The 22,305-nt window shown below is 38.8% G+C and overlaps 2 protein-coding genes across 3 annotated transcripts in view; both read left to right on the top strand.

The window, feature by feature from the left end:
- The window catches only part of PHYHIPL (phytanoyl-CoA 2-hydroxylase interacting protein like), a 1,239,789-nt gene that overhangs the window by 342,501 nt on the left and 874,983 nt on the right, over nt 1-22,305 (top strand). The gene's annotated exons all lie outside the window — the stretch shown is intronic.
- On the top strand, nt 1,945-16,511 carry TFAM (transcription factor A, mitochondrial). Of its 2 annotated transcripts, none has more exons than XM_050803082.1 (7): nt 1,945-2,570; nt 3,143-3,200; nt 5,161-5,231; nt 5,635-5,784; nt 7,741-7,836; nt 11,353-11,409; nt 11,925-16,511. In XM_050803082.1, the coding sequence occupies exons 1-7, from the start codon at nt 2,352-2,354 to the stop codon at nt 12,075-12,077; spliced, it is 804 nt and encodes a 267-aa protein (XP_050659039.1). In that variant the 5' UTR covers nt 1,945-2,351; the 3' UTR covers nt 12,078-16,511. The 2 variants fall into 2 exon arrangements, with proteins under 2 accessions (XP_050659039.1, XP_050659040.1); XM_050803083.1 differs by having other exon boundaries at nt 3,143-3,261.

Here is a 22,305-nt window from a genome sequence, read left to right as displayed (position 1 = left end):
TACTAAAAGTTCAATAGAAAGAGAAGTGCAATGCTGATTATGTAATATGTGTGTTTGCATGTTAATAGGGAAAGAAAAATTTGTCACTAGCATGAAATCTGCCAATGGTGGGAGTATTTACACCATAAAACTCAGCAAACACTACAAACTGGGGCTTTGTTTTATGGAGAGCTATTTACCAGCATATTACTGGCCTGAACAAAAGCAACAGCAATGGGACTGGAGAGAAGGGAATACATAGTAGAGGGATGAATGAGGTAGAATCAGCAATACTCATCATCAGTTGGTTAATGGTGGGTGCAGTGTCAATGGGGAGATTCTAAAATGATTTATCAAGTTACTGGCTGGGATGATTAAAGAGGAAAACTTGTGCCTCTTACCAAGAAAAGGACTTCAAGAGGGGGGAAAGATAGTGAATTTTGTTCAGGGAATGTTGAAATTGAAGTACTTGTGGGACATGATGGTGAAAATGTACAGAAGACAGTGGTTATATGGATATAGAACTCAAAGGAGAGGACTGGATTCAATATGGCAATCATGAGGCTACAACTAATAACTGAAGTCATGGGATTAGATGAACTTTACAACAAAGGGACCGTGGGAAAGACTGCAGTAAGTCTTCATGTTTTATAAAGTAATTATAAACCATGTCTTTTTGTTAAATGACAGTTTTAGTGGATAAAGTTATGTTTCTTTGCAAATTCTGCTTTTAGAAGTAAAATTATCACTGCAATGTAAGTGAGTTTTAAGGAAGACTGGTATGTGATGAAAAATGTTACGGATTTGATTTTTGAGGTCTTTACAGCAAGATTTATACAAATGAAAGTTGCAAACAACAAAAAGTTTGTTTAATATCCAAAAGAAGTTTATGTCAAACATTTGAAAGAACAAAAATATTCTAGAACAAAGAGGGAAACAAGTTATTTTAGAAATCAACTTAAATATAACTTCTATCTTAGCCCCGTGTTGTAATTATTTACTACTTTGTCTCACCGTTTGGCGCTGGGGGCGGGGGTAGGCTGGGGCACAACACTGTGTCTTTTATCTATGTTTAGGGCGTTGTACATAGTATATACTCAGGAAGAAAACCTGTTTATTCCATGCCAGAATGGGAGGTTTGAACAGATGACCTGGAAGGTCCCTTTCAACCCTGAGAGTCTATAAAAGGGAAGTGGTTATTACCGCTTAAAAGAAGTAGGCTTAGTCCTACTTTCAGAGAGCCAATGTTTTCATAGTTACAGAAAGGTAATAGACTGTCAGCTCAACATGACACTGGTAAGAATTTTCTAACGATTATGACTATACAACAGAAGAAAGGCTGTCTCGGAAGGTGGTTAGCGCTGAAACAACTGGTGTTTAAGGGCTGGAAGGACCCTTAGATATCTTTAGGTCTTTCCTAATCTTTTTCATGCCATTGCCTATATAGAAAATGGTATAACACAAATAAAAAAATTGTACAGCAATTTTTGACACATCAATGTCTCAGGCATACTTGTCACAAGTTCTCAGGGCTTTGGTTGGGAAAACTCTGATTTCGTCTAACATCCTCGTTTGCAGAGGGGGAAACTGAATCTTAACGAGGGAATGCAATATTCCCAAGTCGTTAATGTTAATACTGGAACGAGAATTGAGACTAGAGACTGTGGACAACTAGTCAGTTTCCTCCGCTCAAATTAAGCAGGCTGGAGGCCAGACTGGAAGACTGCAGTAGATGGCAGAATAAACAGTCTAAAACTATATTGCTTTAAATGTGGTCCCAAGACCACAGACATTAGAACTTGTCAGACTCTGGGGAACTCGCTAAAATGCAGATTAATGGGCCCCACACAGACACACGGAATTAAGCTCTGCGGTAAAGGCTTGGAATCTGCAGTTTTAAGTTTGCGAATCCCCTCCTCTCCCGGTACTATTTCTGAACTCCGAGCTCCCAGCCCTGGCTTGAAACTGAGACGCTGCGCTTGTCGCACAGCACCTGCCGATCGGACCTCGGGGTCCTGGATGCAGGACTGTCTGTTACGTACAGCCTTTGTGGCCGTCACGGGCGGACACCGGCCAACGCCGGGTCGGGGTGCGTCCGCCGCGGTCCCTCCATCACCTTCCTGGCCGGGCAGAGGAACCCACTGCTCCGGGCCGTCGGGGCCAGAGGCGGCTCAGCAGCGCCCCCTCGAGGCCAGAGCCCTCCGCAGGCTAGCGGGTTGCGGTTTCCCTTCATCTCCGCGGCGCCTCTTCCTCCCACGCAGTGCCGCCCACCGGGGACGCTCTCCCGCGCCTGCGTCAATTCCGCCCTGCCCCGCCCCCATCTACCGACCGGATGTTAACAGATTTCCCATAGTGCCTCACTAGTGGCGGGCATGATAAGAAACACCGGAGGGTCGCACGCGGGTTCCAGTTGTGATTGCTGGGGTTTTTCTGTAGTGTCAGGAGGTTCTCCGATATTGGGGCCGGGTCACTGCCTCATCCGCTGGAGCGATGGCGTTTCTCCGGAGCATGTGGGGCGTGCTGAATGCGCTGGGAAGGTCCGGAGCGGAGCTGTGCAGCGGCTGTGGGAGTCGACTGCGCTCCCCCTTCAGGTAGGCCCGCTCGCCTGTGCCCTAGGGGGCGGCAGGGCCCAGGACGTCCCGGGGCTGGAATGTAGACCCCATCCTTCACTGTCTGCCCCTCCTAGGAGTTCAGAGCCACCCTGGTTCTTTGATTCAGACCTCGACCTTGCCAAGGGGACTGTGGCTTTGAGACCAGGCCTTGACTCCCTTAATACCCCGTACCTTGTTTCTTGCTACCCTCCGCTCGCTCCTCCCACCCCTCCTCACTGTAGCTTTGGATCCATTGCGCCGCCTCTGCGAATTCGCGCGGAGTGTCTGGCCACCATCTAGGCATTGAGGAGGCGGGGCCCAGGAGCTGGAGTATAGACGCTTTCCTCCACTCTCTGCCCTTCCTAGGAGGTAAGGGCTTTGAGACTTCCGTCCTGCAGTCGCTCTCCTCCGTTTAGGACAGGGTTTTAATAATTCTCTAGCATTCTTGTTGAAGGCGTTGGAGACATAGGAGTATCTTGATGACATCTCTTATTTGGGATCTATGCTCATAATATACATGTGCATATTGACAGTTAAACATCTGATACTGGTTATTTTCTTTTCATATGTAGTTTTGTGTATTTACCGAAGTGGTTTTCATCTGTCTTGGCAAGTTGTCCAAAGAAACCTGTAAGTTCTTACCTTCGATTTTCTAAACAACAACTACCCATATATAGAGCTCAGAACCCAGGTAAGGTGTTTGGGGGCTTGTACCCTTTTCTCATGTAATAAAAATGCCATTAAGCAGTTAAATAGCAATGTTGAATTGCAGTACTAAAGCATTCAGTGACTGCAGGAACAATCATTTGATGTCTGTAAAATAGGAAGTTCTATTTTATACCAAATGAACATACTTTCAATATAAGTGAGAACTAATAAACGGTATTTTAAAAATATCGTGTAGTGTAGAAAGCACCCTAGGAAGACGATAAAAAAGCTGAATTTCGGGCCTGGTTGCCTTTGGTCTAGAGGACCACTGATGAATTATTTTCTCTTGCTTAGCTCCTCCTTTTTCTGCCTCAGGGAATTGTTAATAACGTTGCAGCTTCTGTGGAAGCATCCATAAACTGTAAAGTTCTATGCAAATTACTGCTGCTTTCAGGAGCTTTCAAGATAAGAAAACATAAACGTTTCCATCATAGGAGTTCAGAGCCACTCTGGTTCTTTGATTCAGACCTCAGCCTTGCCAAGGGGATGGTGGGTTGTAAAGGATAAATCCTTTCTTGTCTTGGGTTCCTGAAAAAAAAACATTTCCAGGTAGGATGTTTGTTGATGCCCTAGAAAGCCTGTAGGGCTGTTATTTTAGGTTATAGTGTAAAGGTAATAGCTATTTTTTTTCCTTATGATTTCTAAAGCATCACAGGGCAGTTGTGAAAATCTAACGAACTATAATAAAAAATGCTCACATTAGGCTGGGTGAGGTGGTTCACACCTGTAATCCCAGCACTTTGGGAGGTCAAGGTGGGTGGATTGCTTGAGCCCTTCGAGACCAGCCTGGGAAACATGGAAATCCTGTCTCTACCAAAATTACAAAAAATGAGGTGGGCGTCGGGGCACAGTGCCTGTAGTCACAGCTACTTGGGAAGCTGTGGTGAGAGGATCACTGGATCCCAGGAACTTGAGGCTGCAGTGAGCCATGATTGCTCCACTGCACTCCAGCCTGGGTGACAGAACGAGACCCTTTCTCAAAAAAGAAAAAAAAAAGCAGCTCACATTATAGGTAAGGAGTTAGTTTCAGAGACATGCTTAAATACCCACATCTTTTAAATGTAAGAGTTAGTACTAACAGGTATTTTAAAAAATCAATTAATTGCACGCCATCATTCCGGTTAAGATGAAGAAGAAAGTGGAGAATAACAGATTGAATTTCGAATAGTTTGTTTCCAAATGATATTTCTGTTACTGAAATACGAGGCAATGTTATGAATTGAGAATGTATTTTGTTATTAGTTTTTATAAGTTTAATAAGTCCTCAAAGACTTGAAAAAGTATTTTGCTTGAAATATGGAAGTAAAAAACTTGAAGCAATTAATCATCCAGCTTCTTAAACTAGTAATCAGCCTGGTGCAGTGGCTCACGCCTGTAATCCCAGCACTTTGGGAGACTGAGGCAGGTGGATTGCTTGAGCTCAGAAGTTTGAGGCTAGCCTGGGCAACATAGCGAAAACCCGTCTCTACAAAAAATACTAAAATTAGCTGGACATGATGGCGCCTACCTGTCGTGCCAGCTACTTGGGAGGCTGAGGCAGGAGAATCACTTGAGCACAGGAGGCAGAGGTTGAATTGAGCCTAGATTGTGCCACTGCACTCCAGCCTGGGTGACGGACCCTGTCTCAAAAAAAAAAAAAAAAACACCTAGTAATCAAACTGTTGACTGTTTCTGGTGGTATATGATATACTCCTTAGTTGTTAGATAACAGACTTTTAATAATGTTGGATAAATTACTTACATTTAAATTAGTTGGATACAGGAAAGTTAAATCATTTTATTAAGTTATGTGTGGTATGGATTGTGCTTTCCTGGATATCTTTAGAAATTATCCTGAGATGTAAAATTGTGGCATCTTTTTTCATTTTATTTCATTCCATAGATGCAAAAACTACAGAACTAGTTAGAAGAATTGCCAAGCATTGGAGGGAACTTCCTGATTCAGAGAAAAAAGTAAGCACATAAGTTTTCAACATGGCTGACCAGTTATTCTGCAGTTAGGAACTATTGTCATGTTCTTTAAAGGACCAGATGGATCAGACTTTTTAAAAAATAATCTGTTATCTACAAAGAAACTTTATATCTTCTCATCTGCATAGTGAGAATATGGATGTATGGGGTGAAGGTGAAGAAGTGTCAGCAGTTTGAAAATGGAGGCTGATTACTATACTCTCACCTTGATTAGTATGTATAAGGAAAATGTATGTTTTAATCCATATACATCCTCATCCTAGAGCACATTTCCACCTGGTGATAAAATCTCTCTATCTGAAGTCACGCAGTTGCCTTTCCCTGGCATGTGCTGTGTTGAATTTGCCAGCAATAGTTTGACTTGATTTGGGTTTTTTATTTATAGATATATCGAGATGCTTATAAGGCGGAGTGGGAGGTATACAAAGAAAAAATAAGCAAATTTAAAGAACAGCTAACTCCAGATGAGATTACATCTTTGGAAAAAGAAATCCTGGACAAGCGTTTAAAAAGGAAAGCTGTGACAAAAAGAAAAGTGAGTATCATTGAAATACTTTTTTCTTATGGTAAAGAATTGAGATTTATATAACTATGAATATAGGTAGTTTTCTCTTAATAATAATAGGCAGATACAATATGGTAGAATGTCATCAGGTATTCTTCAGTTAGGCAGAAGTGGGATAGTTCTCTTCTGAAAAGTGAGCTAGCCACTAGGACCACTTGTCATTGAGTCTGTTTGGAAATCCTTGTTGCTACTTTCAGATGTATCCACATTTAAGGTGTACAGTTAGTAGAACAGTAATGAAAACTACAGGAACAGAGTTATGAAACAGTCAAACCAGGAGTAGCAAGAATCTTTGCTTCTGAGTCTTCTCTAGAATAACGTATTGATTTGAATTATTCTATAGATTATGGTGAGTTTGATATGGAATATTGCTGAGTAGACTGCATTAATTCATTAACACATCAGGAAAATGCCAATTTTATCTAATCAATTAAGTGCCTTTAGAATGGAATTCTTTTTTTTTTTCTTCAAAGAAGTAATTATTAAAAACCTCACATGGTTCAAAATTTGTAGTTCCCAGCTTAATGTATTAATTTACATAAATGTCATTGTTTGAAAGTTACACATTTTTTTCGTGGAGCCAGTATTAGTTGTGAGGTGGTCAGTTTGCTAGTCGTGTACCTGCACTATTACAAAATGATCATCAGAGTTAAAACTATTTCTTTGAAAGACTAGATTACACCCTTGAATGTGAGACGCCAAAACATCTTTCCCTGACCCTAATGTTTTAAGCTGTCCTAGCACTAGGGTTGAGGACCCGCCCAGTTTTGAGACCATGGTACTGCTACTTTAGGGTGGCTGATCTGATCAGTAAAAGGAAGCCAGAAAGATACTAAGAGTGAAAAATAGAGTGTCTACATAAGGATGCTGTTTGGAAGAGCGATTACTAAAGTATATCCTCCCTCTTTCATTCTCCCTTCCTCCTTAATGCGCCCAGCCCACTGTGCTAAGAGTAGAGAGGACCAGAAACGAGAACTGGACGTTTATAAAGTTTCCCTTGTCATTCTCTCTTTCTTTTGTAGTTGTTCTTGACTCCCAGTACCAGCTAGTTCAGAGATCAAGTGAGAAGTGTGAGGACTAGGAAGTTACAAGTAAAACCCTCAGGAGAGAAATCCCTAGTGGTAGCTCTAGAAACAAAGAGGGAAATAGTTAAGTTTCAAAGTGCTTGGAGTCTATAGTAGTTTCAGTACTTAGTGACTGAGAGATTCGGAGAGAAGAAACTAAATCAGAGGAGTCCTACTTATAGTTATGAATAAAAGTTGAATTTGTTACTGATTATAGCCAAATTGCTATTAAGAGCCACAGAATTTTATAAATTACAGGTACTACTTACCATCCAAATTCAGAAACTTAAGTATGATAATGCAGTATCACTCCCTGAACTCAGAAATTAAACTGATAGTAAGGGATACTTGTATTCTTTTCCATAGTTTCTTCCCTTTTGGTAACTAGTAAAACCAATTTAACACAACGATGGAGCTTTAAAGGTGGAGACATTCAGAGAATGGAATGAGATGAAAGATTATTAAACAAATAGTCCATTGTTCTTGGGTCGTGGTGGAAGCATGCAGTGATTTGGTCAAGGGGACGGTAGTGTCTTGCAAGGATGCGCTTGAGATTGTTTTATCTTGTAAAAAGGTTTTGTACATATATATTCAGTTATATATTTCACGGAGACTATGAAAATATTAGGTAAAGGAAATGGTTTTGTATGGAAAATAACTGGTGAAATCTAATATAATTTTCAAAATAGTGCTGTCAAAACAATTCTGACCACAAGATGTAATAATCACACTATATAAGAATCATAACATTCACTTTAAGGAATAATCTGTAATGCATACTAGTGAATAAAGTTTCTGTAGGTAAAATTAAGTCTCATGGAGATTAACACTATTTCCGACCCTCCAATTTTTTTTAATTCAGGAGTTAATACAGCTTGGAAAACCAAAAAGACCTCGTTCAGCTTATAACGTTTATGTAGCTGAAAGATTCCAAGAAGCTAAGGGTGAATCACCGCAGGTAAAGCTGAAATACATTTTTGTTTAATTTAAAAAATACTTCGACAGGAAAAGTCTAGAGTGCCGTATGTCAGGTAGTGAAGAAAAGTAGTGGATATCCAGACGGTAAACTCTTTTGATAAGGCCCTCTTTTAAGAAAAATGTTTTTTCTTACCACATACAATCAATTTGGGTATGTAGTTGCCAACACATACATACATACATTGCCAACTTTTTAAATATAAATACTTAACATTTTTTTAAATATGTAGGGATGTTAAAGTTCTTCTGGAGGCTTTTCTGCTTCAGCAGTTCTTAACTGTTTTAGAATCACTAGAAAGAATGAGAGTAGAGCTGCAATATTTTCTATGAGGAATTGATTGTAACCTGTTGCGTCATTTATATCTTTTAATAAAATTTTGGTTATGCCCATAGGGATGTGTTATGCTTATGAATGTCATCATATCAGTGTGTCAAAGAAAACAGAAAGCTTGTCAATCCCTGCTGTGGCTTAGTCTTTCCTGTTTTTTTGCTGCTTAGAAGCTCCAAATGGGCAGTTGCTTTTTTTCTTGAATCATATGACATGGTAAGAGAAATGGATGTTTAGATCCTTAACCCATGTTAATCTAAGATGAAATTTTTGGCATTCTGCCTTCGGGATTATTATATCTGTAGTTCACTTTACAAATTCTGTTTCTGTATCCCTAAATAACATTTTATATTGTTGCTTCTTGATTTTTTTTTCAACTTAAATCATTGTTTATCTTATGCTTTAAGCATTACCTACCACCATTTAAAGTATACATTTAACTGTCATCCTACGGTTCTCATGTTTCCATTCCTCTACCTCCCAATATGGTTAAAATTTTGGTTAGCTCGGTATTGTGTGTTTGTATTAGGTTGGTGCAAAAGTAATTGTGGTCTTTGCCATTAAAAGTAATGGCAAACACAGCAGTTACTTTTGCACCAAGCTAATAGTATTATGATTATGATTATGCAGGCTTATTCACAGCTGAGCTATGTCATATGCTATGGTTATTTTTTCTTTCTTACGAAACTTATTTTCCCTGAAGTTGCTTATGTCTTTGTTCAGTTAGATTTGTGTTTTTTTTTTTTTTGTACTTACCAATAGTTCACCCTCAAACTTCTCAGTATTCACCAGCTTTTAGTAAATTTAGGATGTATTTTTCTTTCAGTTTAATTCTGAAAACTGGGGTTTGTTCCAGTGTGACTGTTGCCTTCTAATCCTAGTATACAGCTAACATCTTGAGATCTCCTTCATTATCCTTGTGGTGCTTCTTTTGCTTCTGTTGTTTACTTTTTTGGTTTTCTCTGATTCTTGTGTAGCATCTTTCCCGGTAAGGGTGCATGGGAAATTAAGTTTCTGAGTTTTGCATGTCTGAAAATGTCTGTATCCTCACATTCACTTGTTAGACTGGGCATAGAATTCTAGTTTGGAAAACATATTCCTTCCAAATGTAAAAATTCCTTTTCTTCTACCTTTTTGTACTGCTTTTGAGAAATTTAAAACTTGTTTTGATTATTCATCCTTTGAATGTGATCAGGTGCTTTTTTCCCTCCCCTTTAGAACTCCTGCTACTTGTATATGCATCTTCTGAGCTGGTCCTCTAATTTTCTTATTTTTTCCGTACTGTTTTCCTTTAGCTTTCTTTCCTTTTTTTTTTTTTTCCTCCCCCTGAACTGCTGGATACATTTTAACTTAATCTGTCTGCTATTAGCATGGTGCCATTTCCTTCAACTGTACCTGTACCTGGTTTTCACAGAGTGACACTAATTTACTCTCTAGAGAGGATAAATGTCCTACAATTTGCCATGGTAGAAATTTAACCTCTTTTTTTTTTTTTTTTTTTTTGAGACAGGCAGCCTGTTACACAGGCTGGAGTGCAGTGGCACTATTTCAGCTCACTGCAGCCTCCGCCTTCCGGGCTCAAGCAATTTTCCCACCTCAACCTCTTGAGTAGCTAGGTCTACAGTCATGTGCTACCAAGCCTGGCTAATTTTTTGGGTATTTTGTAGAGACGAGGTATCACCACCATATTACTTCAGGCTGGTCTCGAACTCCTGAGCTCAGGTGATCCACCCACCTCAGCCCCTCAAAGTTCTGGGATTACAGTTGTGAACCACTATGCCCGACCCAACCTCTCTCTATTTTTTTTGAGTCAGAGTCTCACTCTGTGGCCCAGGCTGGAGTGCAGTGGCATGATCTTGGCTCACTGCAACGTGCGCCTCCCGGGTTCAAGCGATTCTCCTGCCTCAGCCTCCCTAGTAGCTGGGACTATAGGCGCGCACCACCACACCTGGCTAATTTTTTGTATTTTTAGTAGAGATGGGGTTTCACCATATTGGCCAGGCTGGTCTCGAACTCCTGACCTCATGATCCGCCCGCCTCGGCCTCCCAAAGTGCTGGGATTACAGGTGTGAGCCACCGCACCCGGCCCTAATCTCTTTTTTAAACAGTCTTTCAGCCAATCTTGTGTTTAACCTTAGCTTCACCTGTTTTATACCTATCTGGTGCTGCCAATTCCTGAGATACTTGGGAATTCTGTATTGTAAATCAGTTGCTTTTAGGTTTTCTCCACTGTCCGTTTAACAATTAGCTTTCTTTTGTCAGTTAAGTCAGTTACCACTAATGCATCTGCTTTTTCGCTTCCAGAATTTTGTGTTGACAGTGCCCTCTTCTGTTATCTTCGTTCATGTGGGTTTATGCCTTAAAAGGTTTCTTTGTTTAATGGGATTTTAGGGAGAGCAAAAATAAACATCTTTGGCTGGGCACGGTGGCTCATGCCTGTAATGCTGACAATTTGGGAAGCTGAGGTGGGAGGGTTGCTTGATTCCAGGAGTTCAAGACCAGCCTGGGGCAACATGGTAAGACCCTATCTTTAAAAAAAAGGTTTTTAAAAAATTAACCAGGCATGGTGGTACACACCTGTGGTCCCAGCTACTCCAGAAATTGAGACAGGAGGATCACTTGAGCCCAGGAGGTCAATGCTGCAGTGGGCTGTGATCATACTACTGCATTCCTGCCTGAGTGACAGACCTTGTTTCAAAAAAAAACGACAACAAAAAAATTCTATCCCTTTAATTTTATAAATGAAGAGCCAAGCCCAAGGGAGGTAAAATAACCTTTTCCAGGTCATATAATTAAGTTCAGCTAAGTAGACTTACTGGACTTGTGTTGTATTGTTTTTATTACTGTATCTAAACACTGAAGCACAGATTTTCAAATAAAACCTAAAGCTACAGGGAAGGAATAAAAACAGACTTTGAGGTTAGTTTATGTCAACATATAGATTATACCTGAGTATTAATATTTCTGAATCAAAAATGTATACCTTCATTCAATTCATTTTTAGAAATTGTAACAGTTTGATAGTTTTTGTTTAGAGAGAAAAGATGTTAAGAATTGATGAGGCCTTGCCTGTAATTCTTGGTATCTGAGTTTTTGTTGTTGGAATGAATAATAAAGGTCACTGTAGTCCCCATATCTACCTTAACTTAAACATATATTGTTTTACAGGAAAAGCTGAAGACTGTAAAGGAAAACTGGAAAAATCTGTCTGATTCTGAAAAGGAAGTGAGTATTATGGTTGTTAGTCTCAAGTGTCTAGTTAGGATATCTGTGAGAGAATGTATTAGGGCAAGGCTTGATTCATGTGAAGACAACCTTATATTTCTAATAATACTGGTATTCTAAAATTATTTTCATATTCTCAGAACCAGTTTGACATTTTTCTCTTGGTACTTTTTGTCTGCAAATAAAATTGGTATTTGAAACCACAGCACTCATAAGCCTGAGTGTCCACTGTATTTAGTGGCAGTCATACCCTGCTCTTGCCCCCTTCCTGCACCTCAAGATCTGAACTTGTAACAATTTCATTCAAAGAGATAACAGTCTATCTCTTAACATTTTCCTCATCTAACTTTTATCTCATGAAAATATTTCTTCTCCAGTCTGCCTTTATACATGTAGAATGGTAATGTAATTTCTAAAGTATATACAGAACCTTTCCAGAAATTAATTGCGATTTTAAATAATCATTTTATCTCAAAAAATAAGTAAATCATTTTAACAGTTATACTTTTTCTCAGTTATATATTCAGCATGCTAAAGAGGACGAAATTCGTTATCATAATGAAATGAAGTCTTGGGAAGAACACATGATTGAAATTGGACGAAAGGATGTTCTACGTCGCACAATAAAGCAACGACAAAAATATGGTGCTGAGGAGTATTACAAGTAGAAGATTGAGATGTGTTCACAATGGATAGGCACAGGAAACCAGTTAGGTCTCAATGCCTGAAGCTATTGTAAAATTAGAAAGGATAAAGTTGGTAAACCTTTTATATTCAGTGTCTTTTTCTTCAGCTCATGGACTTCTGCCAGTGTAATACTTGCTTTGGAAAACCCAGGTAAAGGTTCATGCAAAATTTGTTTTGTGTTTAGGAACTACTGAGAATCAGAGTAATCCATGCAAATGTGAATCATTTTACCTTTGACAAAGGTAAATCAGACTATAAAGTTTTTTTTTAATACAGGATGATGACTATGGAAAGAGTATTCTTGTTTCCTTATATTATGGAGGCAGGAGTTTCCTTTTCAAAATTGTTACAAATTGTAGAAAACACAACGTTCTGTGATATAATTGTGCATTTTTCAAAAAGCAGGCAAAACTCATCTTGGTAAATTACAGTTCCTAGGTATAATTCATATTATATTCAGAGTTGATGGTTGTACACCTAAGTGATTGCTGGTTTCAGTCGCAACTTTGTATAAAAGGGACTGAGAAATTTATAAACCTTTTTTTTTTTTTTTTTTTTTTTTTGTTTTTTTGAGATGGAGTCTCGCTCTGTCGCCCAGGCTTGAGTGCATTGGCGCGATCTCGGCTCACTGCAAGCTCCGCCTCCTGGGTTTACGCCATTCTCCTGCCTCAGCCTCCTGAGTAGCTGGGACTACAGGCGCCCGCCACCGCGCCCGGCTAATTTTTTGTATTTTTAGTAGAGACGGGGTTTCACCGTGGTCTCGATCTCCTGACCTTGTGATCCGCCCGCCTCAGCCTCCCAAAGTGCTGGGATTACAGGCGTGAGCTACCGCGCCCGGCCTATAAACCTTTTTCTTAACTGTCTTTTTTCTAAAGTAAAAACTAAGAAATTATGTACCAGATTTATGCATATTATTTTGTTGCATAGAATAAAATTTTTAATCTTTAATTGTACATTTCCTAAATATATTTTAAGACGAAACATTTGTTTTACAGCTTTTTCCTTTTTTTAAGTAAGGAATTTTATTTTTTTCTGAATTATTTTCTCTCATGTGAGTATATTGATCCAGAAAGAAAACTTGTATTATATATGTTTTAAAATGAGAAATCTAAAAAACGAAGTCTCCAAAGTCTCTGGAATTTGAAACACTTTGCATAATGTATAAAAGCCTGTTTAAGAGACAGCCAACTATGGCCTGTGGGTCAAATCCAGCCTGCTGCCTGCTTTGTATGACCTGTGAGCTAGGAATTGTGTTTATAATTTTAAATGTTTTTTTAAAAGACTTTTATGATACATGAAAATTAACATGAATCTTTAGTGTTCATAAATAAAGTTTATTGTAACACAAGATCATTCTTTTACTTGTCTATGGCTGCTTCTCTGTTACAGTGGCAGAGTAGCTGCCACAGAAACTATAGCCCACAAAGCTTGATATTTACCATCTGTCCATTTATGGAAAAAATTTACCAACCCATGGTCTATAGTATAGTGTGATATGACCACTTTTCCAATGTACTGAAGTGTTGGGATAGTTTTTTCAACTGTTTTCAGATGTTCTTGTTTTAGAATCATTGTCACCTGTAAGAGGAAAAAGGTCATCACTAGATAAGCTAAACAAATTGTTGCTTCTTGGTGTTAGCAAGGAAAATAATCTAGTTTCAAATTACATTGCAGTATAATGAAAAAGATCCATATACTGTGGAATGATATTCTTTTAAAATTATTTATGGCTTAGTAAAAATGTACCTTTTCCAGTTAGCACATATCACAAAAATCTCACTGTAGTTGAAAGCGATCCTTCTTTAGCATTTGTTTATCCTTTTAGGAAAGTCAAGCAAAGGTTTTCACCGCCTGTTTGAGCAGAATAATTCTCATCAGTTCACAGGTGTAGGATAACTCAATTTACATGCACTTTATATGTTATGCAAAATATTTAGAAATTGTAGATTCTAGATCTCCAGAAAGACTTTTGAAGACTTTGATGTCACAAAAAGATGACTTGTTATATGCTGAGCTTGACATAGGTAGGAATGGAAGAGAAAATAGCTTATGAGGAAAGATGAGGCTTTAAATATATAAAGTTGGATATTTTAAAATAACTTTTCCCTGTGGGTGCTTCTCACTGTCGGTGCAGACAGGACAGTGTCAGCCATTGGTGAAATAGATAGGATAGGTTTGAGGCCAGAGCAGTCTGGGAGTAGGGGGAAAGAGAAGGAGGTGTGCTAGTGTCTATCACAGGCTTTCTCAATTTGGTTTTCAGGAGAAAATTCAGCCCTAAGTCCCTGTGTCATCTAGAATGGTACTAATTATGTACAGTCTTTAGAAGAATGGAGAAAATCGTAACTCAAATCATCGACTCAATTCCGTTCTCTTCAGATGAGCTCAGAGAGCACATAGGAGTGTTTGTAATGAGTAGAATGTAATGATTGAGATAGAGGAATGAGTTACATCTCAGGACAAATGCAGCATGAAAAACATCTTTGTAGTTACCCTGCAGGGAAATTTCCTCTGAGTTCTTTTAACATGAACTACCCGTATTATTTTATACTTAACATTCATATCATAACTTCCCAAATATATTGGGAAGTTCAGTGTTAAGTATGTTTCTCAAGTACTTACACAACTTAATGTAGGGGGGAAAGGTGTAAACAGTGAAAAAAGAGCAAAACTATTTTATGGTAATTTTATGGTAATATCAAATTGTATTTGGTTCTCTGTTTCTAAAATAATGTAATTTTAAATATTTTAAATAATAGGATAACCTGGTTTCCAAGCCTTTTTTTCCCCCCGACATCCAGAATACATACTGGATCCAAGCCTTTCTTAAACTTCAGTACATGTGGAAGACTGGCATGCCATATACCAAATACCATTCAGCTGTAACAGTATACACAGATTTTCTCTTATAAAGAATAAGAACATCATAACCAATGACCATTCATGTAAAGTCTTATTATTGTGTGTGTGTATGTGTTAGAGTCTCACTATGTTGCTCAGGCTGGAGGGCATGGTGTGATCTTGGCTCACTGCAGCCTTGACCTCTTGGGCTCAAGTGATCCTTCCAAGTAGTTGGGACTACAGTAGTTGCACACCACCATGCCTGGCTAATTTTTGTATTTTTTTGTCCAGATGAGATCTTGCTGTGTTGCCCAGGCTGGTCTCAAACTCCTGGCATCAAGCAATTCTCCTTCCTTGGCCTCCTAAAGTGCTGAGATTATAGGCGTGAGCCACCATGCTTGGTCATAAAGCCTTACTATATTTTTTGGAGACACAGTCTTGTTCTGTCCAAGCTGGAATGCAGTGACGTGATCATGGCTCACTGTAGCCTTGAACTCCCAGGCTCAAGGGATCCTCCCATCTCAGCCTCTTGAGTAGCTGGGATTATAGGTGCAAACCATCACAGCTTACTATTAGTTTTTAGACTTTTCTTAATTTGATCCAACAAAGTAGTTGCTGTAGGACCTGAGTGTTAGAAGGAAAGATGCTGAAGAAATGAAATCAAGCAGGGTGTATACTGTTGTGAATAGCCATACAGTAGTTTTTATACTTTTGTTCTTTGGAATACCAATATTAGGTTTTATGAAAGTAATTTGATGAGGGAAGAGAGGGTTGTGTATTTATTTTACTTTCTGATGTTTGTTTAAATAATACTGTGTACATATTCAGCTTGCTATAATTCTGTAATCATGCTATTGTATTTGGCTAACTCCTTTTTTGGAAATGTCTCTTTTTTTGGACAAGGCATATGTTAGTTTTTACTAATTGCTCTGTATGTGTATATTTAGATTTCTGAATTGAAAAAAAAAGTAGCATACAATAAGTAGATTTAAAGTAATTAGAACACTTTATTGATTTTTCTGATGTTTTCTGTACCTAAAATTTATCACCACCAGCTTGTGCTAAAACAGCAAGAAGTTTTTATATTGCGAGTGACAGTACCCATTATTTCTCTTAATTTTACTAACATTTACTATAAGAATATTCTCTCCCTCTTTTCTCCACTCACAGCCACTCTCCTTCCTCTTAATCACATCAAGCTATCACAGACAAATCTGAAAATGTTACAAGCACAGCCTATGTTGTATGTTTTGAAATTTTAAAACAGTAATGTTCTTTTTAAAATTGAACTTCTGCAAAGAATAAGAAAATGAATACATTTATTACTTTAAATTTGTAAAGCTTTCCAAAGTAAAACCATACGAAGCTAGTGTCAGTCTTTCTCATCATTCACAAACAAAGAACTTTTGTTAATTGATTAAGTCACTTATTATATTTGATATGAAATACATAAAACATACAACCATTCTCTAATACATTTCAGAATGTTTCACTGGTTAAGGAGCCAGTAAATAAAGTTGACTCTAAACAAGAATTTTAAATAAACTGAACATTTTTAAATCACTGAGCATCATTTATATATTGGTTTCTGATTTACATATGTGATATCAAAAGAAAATCTCTGACTATTCTTTTTTGCTTGTATTAATTTAAAGTTTATCTTACTTCATTTCCCCTTTCCCACAAATCAGATATACAGTGGGGGAAAGGGGAAAGGACTACATGGTTTTGACACAGTGACCTTTTATTATATAGGTTACCAACTGCTAGCCTTCATATTTTTAGAAAGGGCTGATTTGATTAGACCCATCTATGAGGTTCTGTTTTTTCTTACTAGAAATTTCATGCATTAAATGTTGGGTAGGATTAAGTGATGAGACGACGGGTCCAAATTTATTAATCATTGAGAAGTGTTGAAGTATTACCAACCATCTTACTCATTTCTCTATTTCTTCCCCTCAGTCACCAGTCAGAACAGGTCATCAGTAGTTGTGTAACTAAGATGAAGAGGAACTTTGGTGTCAGTGGATACTTAGTGATGCCAGTAGTTTTTCCAAGCTTGAATTTATACTGTGACTATCAGGCAATATTTAGATGGGGGTAATGGAGAATTTTTAAAATAAAGGAATTTTCTCTTTATGTTGACATAAGTAACATCTGATGCTATAGAAGCTTAGTATCAAATATTAATTGGACTGAAATAGTTCAGAATATTTTCCCAAAATGATTCCTACCACTCAGTTTTTACTTTTGCAAAGCTTCTACTTACCATTTGTAGTAATCTGAATGACAATAAAGTGGTGAAAAAAAGATTTGAAAATAGTGAAACCGCCTTCTTCCAGACATCATTCAGGTGACTAAAATGCAAAACCAAGTACAGTAGACAAATAATAGCGACACTAGAAAACAAGAAATAACTACCGTCAATAGAGCAGCAGTTTCTAGGCATTTTTGGAAGACAGGAGGGACATAGGGATTGATAGGTGTTCGTTGGTGTCAGTGTGAGCAAACCACATGAGTGAAGCAGAAATGGAGAGGTCTCACTAATTCTGAGTAGTGAAGGCTAGTAACAAAGATTAACCCTAAGGTGAGTGGAGGTGGGTATGTGTGGTGGCTGCTTCCGGTACTCAGGAGGCTGAGATGGGAGGATCACTTGACCCAGGAGTTCAAGTCAAGCCTGGGCAACATGGCAGGACACTATCTTTAATTAAAAAAAAAAAAAAAAAAAAAAAAAAGCCCTTAAGGTGGTTGGAGAGAAATTACAGGATGCATGGGGCAGGAGAGGGGTATGTGTGAGTAGACATGAGGTTTCTTTTTCCCCGGTGAATATTTTACTCAAACTGAGGAAAGTAGAGTGATATGCTACTGCAGGATAGGTTTATTTTTCAAGCCAGGTGCTGTGATTCTCAACTATGGCTGAGTAGAATCAACCCTCAATGCATGCAGATACCTGGGCCAGAATCTGGAGGGTGGAACTGGCCATTTTAAAAAGTTCTTTAGGTTAAATAATATGGAGCTAGTGTTGGTGGGAGTGGTGCTATAACTTGGAGCTTCCTAACTTCCTAAGCTGGCAGTAGTGGCTGAAAATGAGTGAATCACGTATATGGCAATCTTACACTTGTTGTATGTCTTTGTTATAGCCATTATAGTGGGTGTGAAGAATCTCTTGATTTTGATGTGTTTACATTCTGACTAATGATGTTGAGCATTTTTTTATGTGCTTCTTGGCCATTTGTATGTCTTTGGAAAAACATCTATTCCAGTTCTTTGCCCATTTTGAAATGGGTTATCTCATTTATTATAGAGTTTCAGGAGTTCTGTATATATAATAGACATAAGGCCACTATAAAATAAATTAATTACAAATATTTTCTCCCATTCCAGGAGTAGTTTTTTCACTTTATTGGTGGTATCAGTTGCAGCACAACAATTTTAATTTTGATGGGGTCCAGTTTATCTATTTCATTTTGTTGCTTGTGCTTTTGGTGTCATATCCAAGAGACCATTGCAAAGTAGAAGATTATGAAGATTTACCCCCAAAATTTTCTTGTTTTATAGTTTCAGCTCTTACACGTAGGTCTATCCATTTTGAGTTAATTTTTGTATATGATGTCTAGCTTCATTCTTTTACCTGTGAATATCTGTTTTCCTAGCACTATTTGTTGAAAAGATTATTTTTTCTCTGTTGAATTGTCTTGACACCCTTGTGAAAAATCAATTGACCACAGATCTATGAGTTTATATCTGTAGTCTCAATTCTATTACATTGCTTTATATGTCATCTTTATGCCAGTACCACACTGTCTTGACTACTGTAATTTGTTCTAAGTTGTAAGATAGGAAATATGAGATCTCCAACTTTGATTTTTTGGAAGATTGTTCTAACTATTCTGGATCTCTTTCATATTCATATGAATTTTAGGATCAGCTTGTCAATTTCTGTAAAGAAACCAGCTGGGTTTTGATAGGGATATGTTGGATCTGTAGTTAAAATTGGTGCTTTTGTATATTAGCTTCCAGTATTCTGTGTCATCAATGCCATCTTCATATTAACTTGCATATGGCAGATTATAAATTTGTTCTCTGTATAATTTTGGAGCATGATTGTGGGCCAGCCTGCCAGTGAGAGTGGCTACTGTGCAGCTGATAGTCTTCTGTATTTGTGGAAAGGCAGGAGAAACAGCATGTTCAATTGCCTCATGTTGGGATGGAGAGAATTTGGTTGACTCAAGAGATATTTAAGAGATTGAATCTACAGGACTTGTTAATTGATGAAGTGTGAGAGAGAAGGTAGAGAAAGAAAAGATTATGCTTAAGTTTCTTTGGACAGCCAAGATGGGGAAAGTTGAAGAAGGAGCTGAATTCCTTCAACTTGATCATTTCTCTGCCTAGACCTATAGATTTCTGGTCTCTCTAGGTTATTGTATCCAGGGCTCCAGAGGCAGAACAAGGCCAGGATTTAGGATGCAGGCATGCATACAAAAATATGTTAAAGCTGGAAGGGTTGATAGAGTAACTACATTAGGCATAGCCAAGGCTTTATTTGTATGGAGACAAACATAAGAACTCTGAATGCATCCAAAGAAATCAGAGCTTGTATCTAAGGACATCAATGCTACTAGGGACAGAAAGGTGAGACATCAGTACTGTAAGTGACAACAGACAACTTGAGATGTCAGTGTAGGCAGAAATTAGGCTGGGGTCTCCAGAATCAGATGTTCAACTGACAGCAAGCGTGAAGGACGACTTTGTCAGGGCGAACTGGGATCAGTTTCCAGAACCAGGAGAGTTTCTAGAATAAAATAACATCATCTACCTGGAGTCTGAAGTTCATCCAAACTAGTGTTTCTCAAAGAAGTTTTAAGAATCATTTGTAAAACATGTAAAATGGAAATTCCTGGATCTCTCAGCAGGTCAATAAGAAGTTCAAGTGATCCTGCCACAAATGGAATATTGATCGTAATTTAAGAAACATTGATGAAACTATCAAAAAGACCAATTTCATGATGAATCAGCAAGCTACTAGGACGTATGTCCTCTGTTGACATCTAGGACAAATCTTAAAGTATAAATAGAGATTGGAGTTATCTACCAGGAGTGGAGCTGTTACCAGAAAGGGGATCTTGATCCAGACCCCGATAGAGGCTTGGATCTTGCACAGGAAAGAATTCAAGATGAGTTGCAAAGTGCAGTGAGAAGAGATAGTTTATTGAAAGCCACTCCATTCCAGAATAGGGCATCCTCAGAAAACAAGCCCAGGAATGCACCGTCTTTAAGTTTTTCTTATATAGGGGTTTTCTCTATGTAAAGACTAAGGTGTGCATACAGGTGGATAGCATGACAAAATTTAGTACTTTATTGATTTAAAGAAATCCATCCTCGGCCAGGTGCGGTGGCTCACGCCTGTAATCCCAGGGCTTTGGGAGGCCTAGATGGGCAGATCATTTGAAGCCAGGAGTTCAAGACCAGCCTGGCCAACATGGCGAAACCCCATCTCTACTACAAAACACAAAAATTAGCCAGGCATGGTGGCACACACCTGTAATTCCAGCTACTCAAGAGGTTGAGGCAGGAGGATCGTTTGAACCTGGGAGGCGGAGGTTGCAGTGAGCCAAGATCATGCCACTGCACTCCAGCTTGGGTGACAGAGCAAGACTCCATCTCAGATAGATAAATAAATAAATAAATAAATAAATAAATAAATAAATAAATAAATCTACGCTTGATATCTTAGTGTGTAAGTGCATCAAAGCATAGCTATAATTCTTGGAAGCATATATTGTTATGAGTATTGGGACATCTGGACTTTCTGCTGTAGGAGTTTGTTCTTACAGGTGTCTTTAAGCTGTTTTCTTAGCTGTGAACATCTTAGGACCATGGGTCATGACTGGGAAGTTTAAGATGGAGTTGATTTTAAAATGGTGTCACTCTGGCTCTTCTAGGCTTCTGCTTCCCTAATACAGTCACACTAGATAGATCTTTGGCCAGTCATGCCCCGTCATCCTCTAAATGAGGATTTCTTGACCTGGTTGGCGGGGAGGAAGGGCAGAGCAGTTTGCCTCAGAACATTTGGCATTATTCTGAGAAATACATGATTGTTATCACTGGGGAGGGTGCCACTGGCATCTAGTGGGTAGAGGACAAGGATGCTGCAGAGTCATCCCCATAGCAAAGAATTGTCCAGTCCCAAACATCAGTCTTGCTGCTGTTGAGAAAACCTGCTTTGTATCCTGAAGTGATATAGGATCTTGTGATAAAGAGAAGAGTAATTGCTTGCCACATTCAAGAGACAAGGCTAAGGTAGTTCTAACTCTTTTTTGGGGGGGGTTGCTACAATTAGTAATATCCACAGCACTACCAAAAGAAATACTAAACTTTTTGGAAAGAGAAGTGTGTGCAATGAGACAGGAAAGCCCCAGGAACTCCCCTGAAGTCTTTTCCATGAAGACTGACTGATCCATGACCACAACTGTGTGCATGGTATTAGAAATCCCTGTGGAGAGTGACCAGTAAAGAGAGCTTGTGTTTGTGTAACAGTTTAGTTCAAAAAGCACTTGTATATTGCTTAGCTGCTTCTTTGCCTTGGGAAGTAACCAGGATTACTGGTTTCCTGTGGCTGTTGTAACAAATAACCAGAAATTTGGTGACTTCAAACCACATAAATTTATAATTCTGAAGGGCAGAAATAATCCTGGCTCATGCGTGTAATCCTAGCACTTTGGGGGGCTGAGGCAAGAGGATCACTTGAGCCAGGGGTTTGAGACCCACCTGGGCAACATAGTGAGACCTCATCTCTAGTAAAAAATTAGCTAGTCAAGGTGGTGGTGCACATCTGTATTCCTAGCTACTTGGGAGGCTGAGGTGGGAGGCTCGCTTGTGCCAGGGAGTTTGAGGCTGCAGTAAGCCGAGACTGCACCACTGCCCTCCAGCCTGGACAACAGAGCTAGACCTTGTCTTCAAAAAGTTAAAAACAGTAATTTTAAAAGGCTAGACATCAAAAATCAAGGTGTCAACAGAACCACAATCCTTGCAGAGGCTGTAGGAGAGAATCTGTTCTTTGTTTCTTCCAGTTTCGGGTGCTGTCAGTACTCTGACTTGTAGTGGCTGCAGCTCCCTCTGCTCCGTTTTCATATCTCCTCTATGTGTCCCCAAACTCCCTCTGCCTTTCTTTCCCAAGGAATACATGTGATTTCATTTAGGGTCCTCCCAGATAATCAGGAAAAACCCTTCATCTCAAGAAACCTAATCACATCTTTTGCCATACAATAATACTCATGGGCTGCAAGGATTAGGGTACAGGCATTTCCTTCTTGGGCCTACCATTCACCCCACTATACAAAACAACCATGACACCCATCTTATAGATTATTT

Source organism: Macaca thibetana, chromosome 9, assembly GCF_024542745.1.
Source record: "Macaca thibetana thibetana isolate TM-01 chromosome 9, ASM2454274v1, whole genome shotgun sequence".
Classification (NCBI taxonomy): domain Eukaryota; kingdom Metazoa; phylum Chordata; class Mammalia; order Primates; family Cercopithecidae; genus Macaca; species Macaca thibetana.
The sequence above is the reverse complement of the archived record's forward strand: the minus strand, read 5'-3'. Positions and strand labels throughout refer to the sequence as shown.

Coding starts and splice junctions, on each gene's coding strand:
- TFAM (XM_050803082.1), top strand. CDS start 2,352: ATGATAAGAAACACCGGAGGGTCGCACGCGGGTTCCAGTTGTGATTGC. Junction 2,571..3,142: donor CGACTGCGCTCCCCCTTCAG/GTAGGCCCGCTC, acceptor TTTCATATGTAG/TTTTGTGTATTTACCGAAGT. Junction 3,201..5,160: donor CAAGTTGTCCAAAGAAACCT/GTAAGTTCTTAC, acceptor TTCATTCCATAG/ATGCAAAAACTACAGAACTA.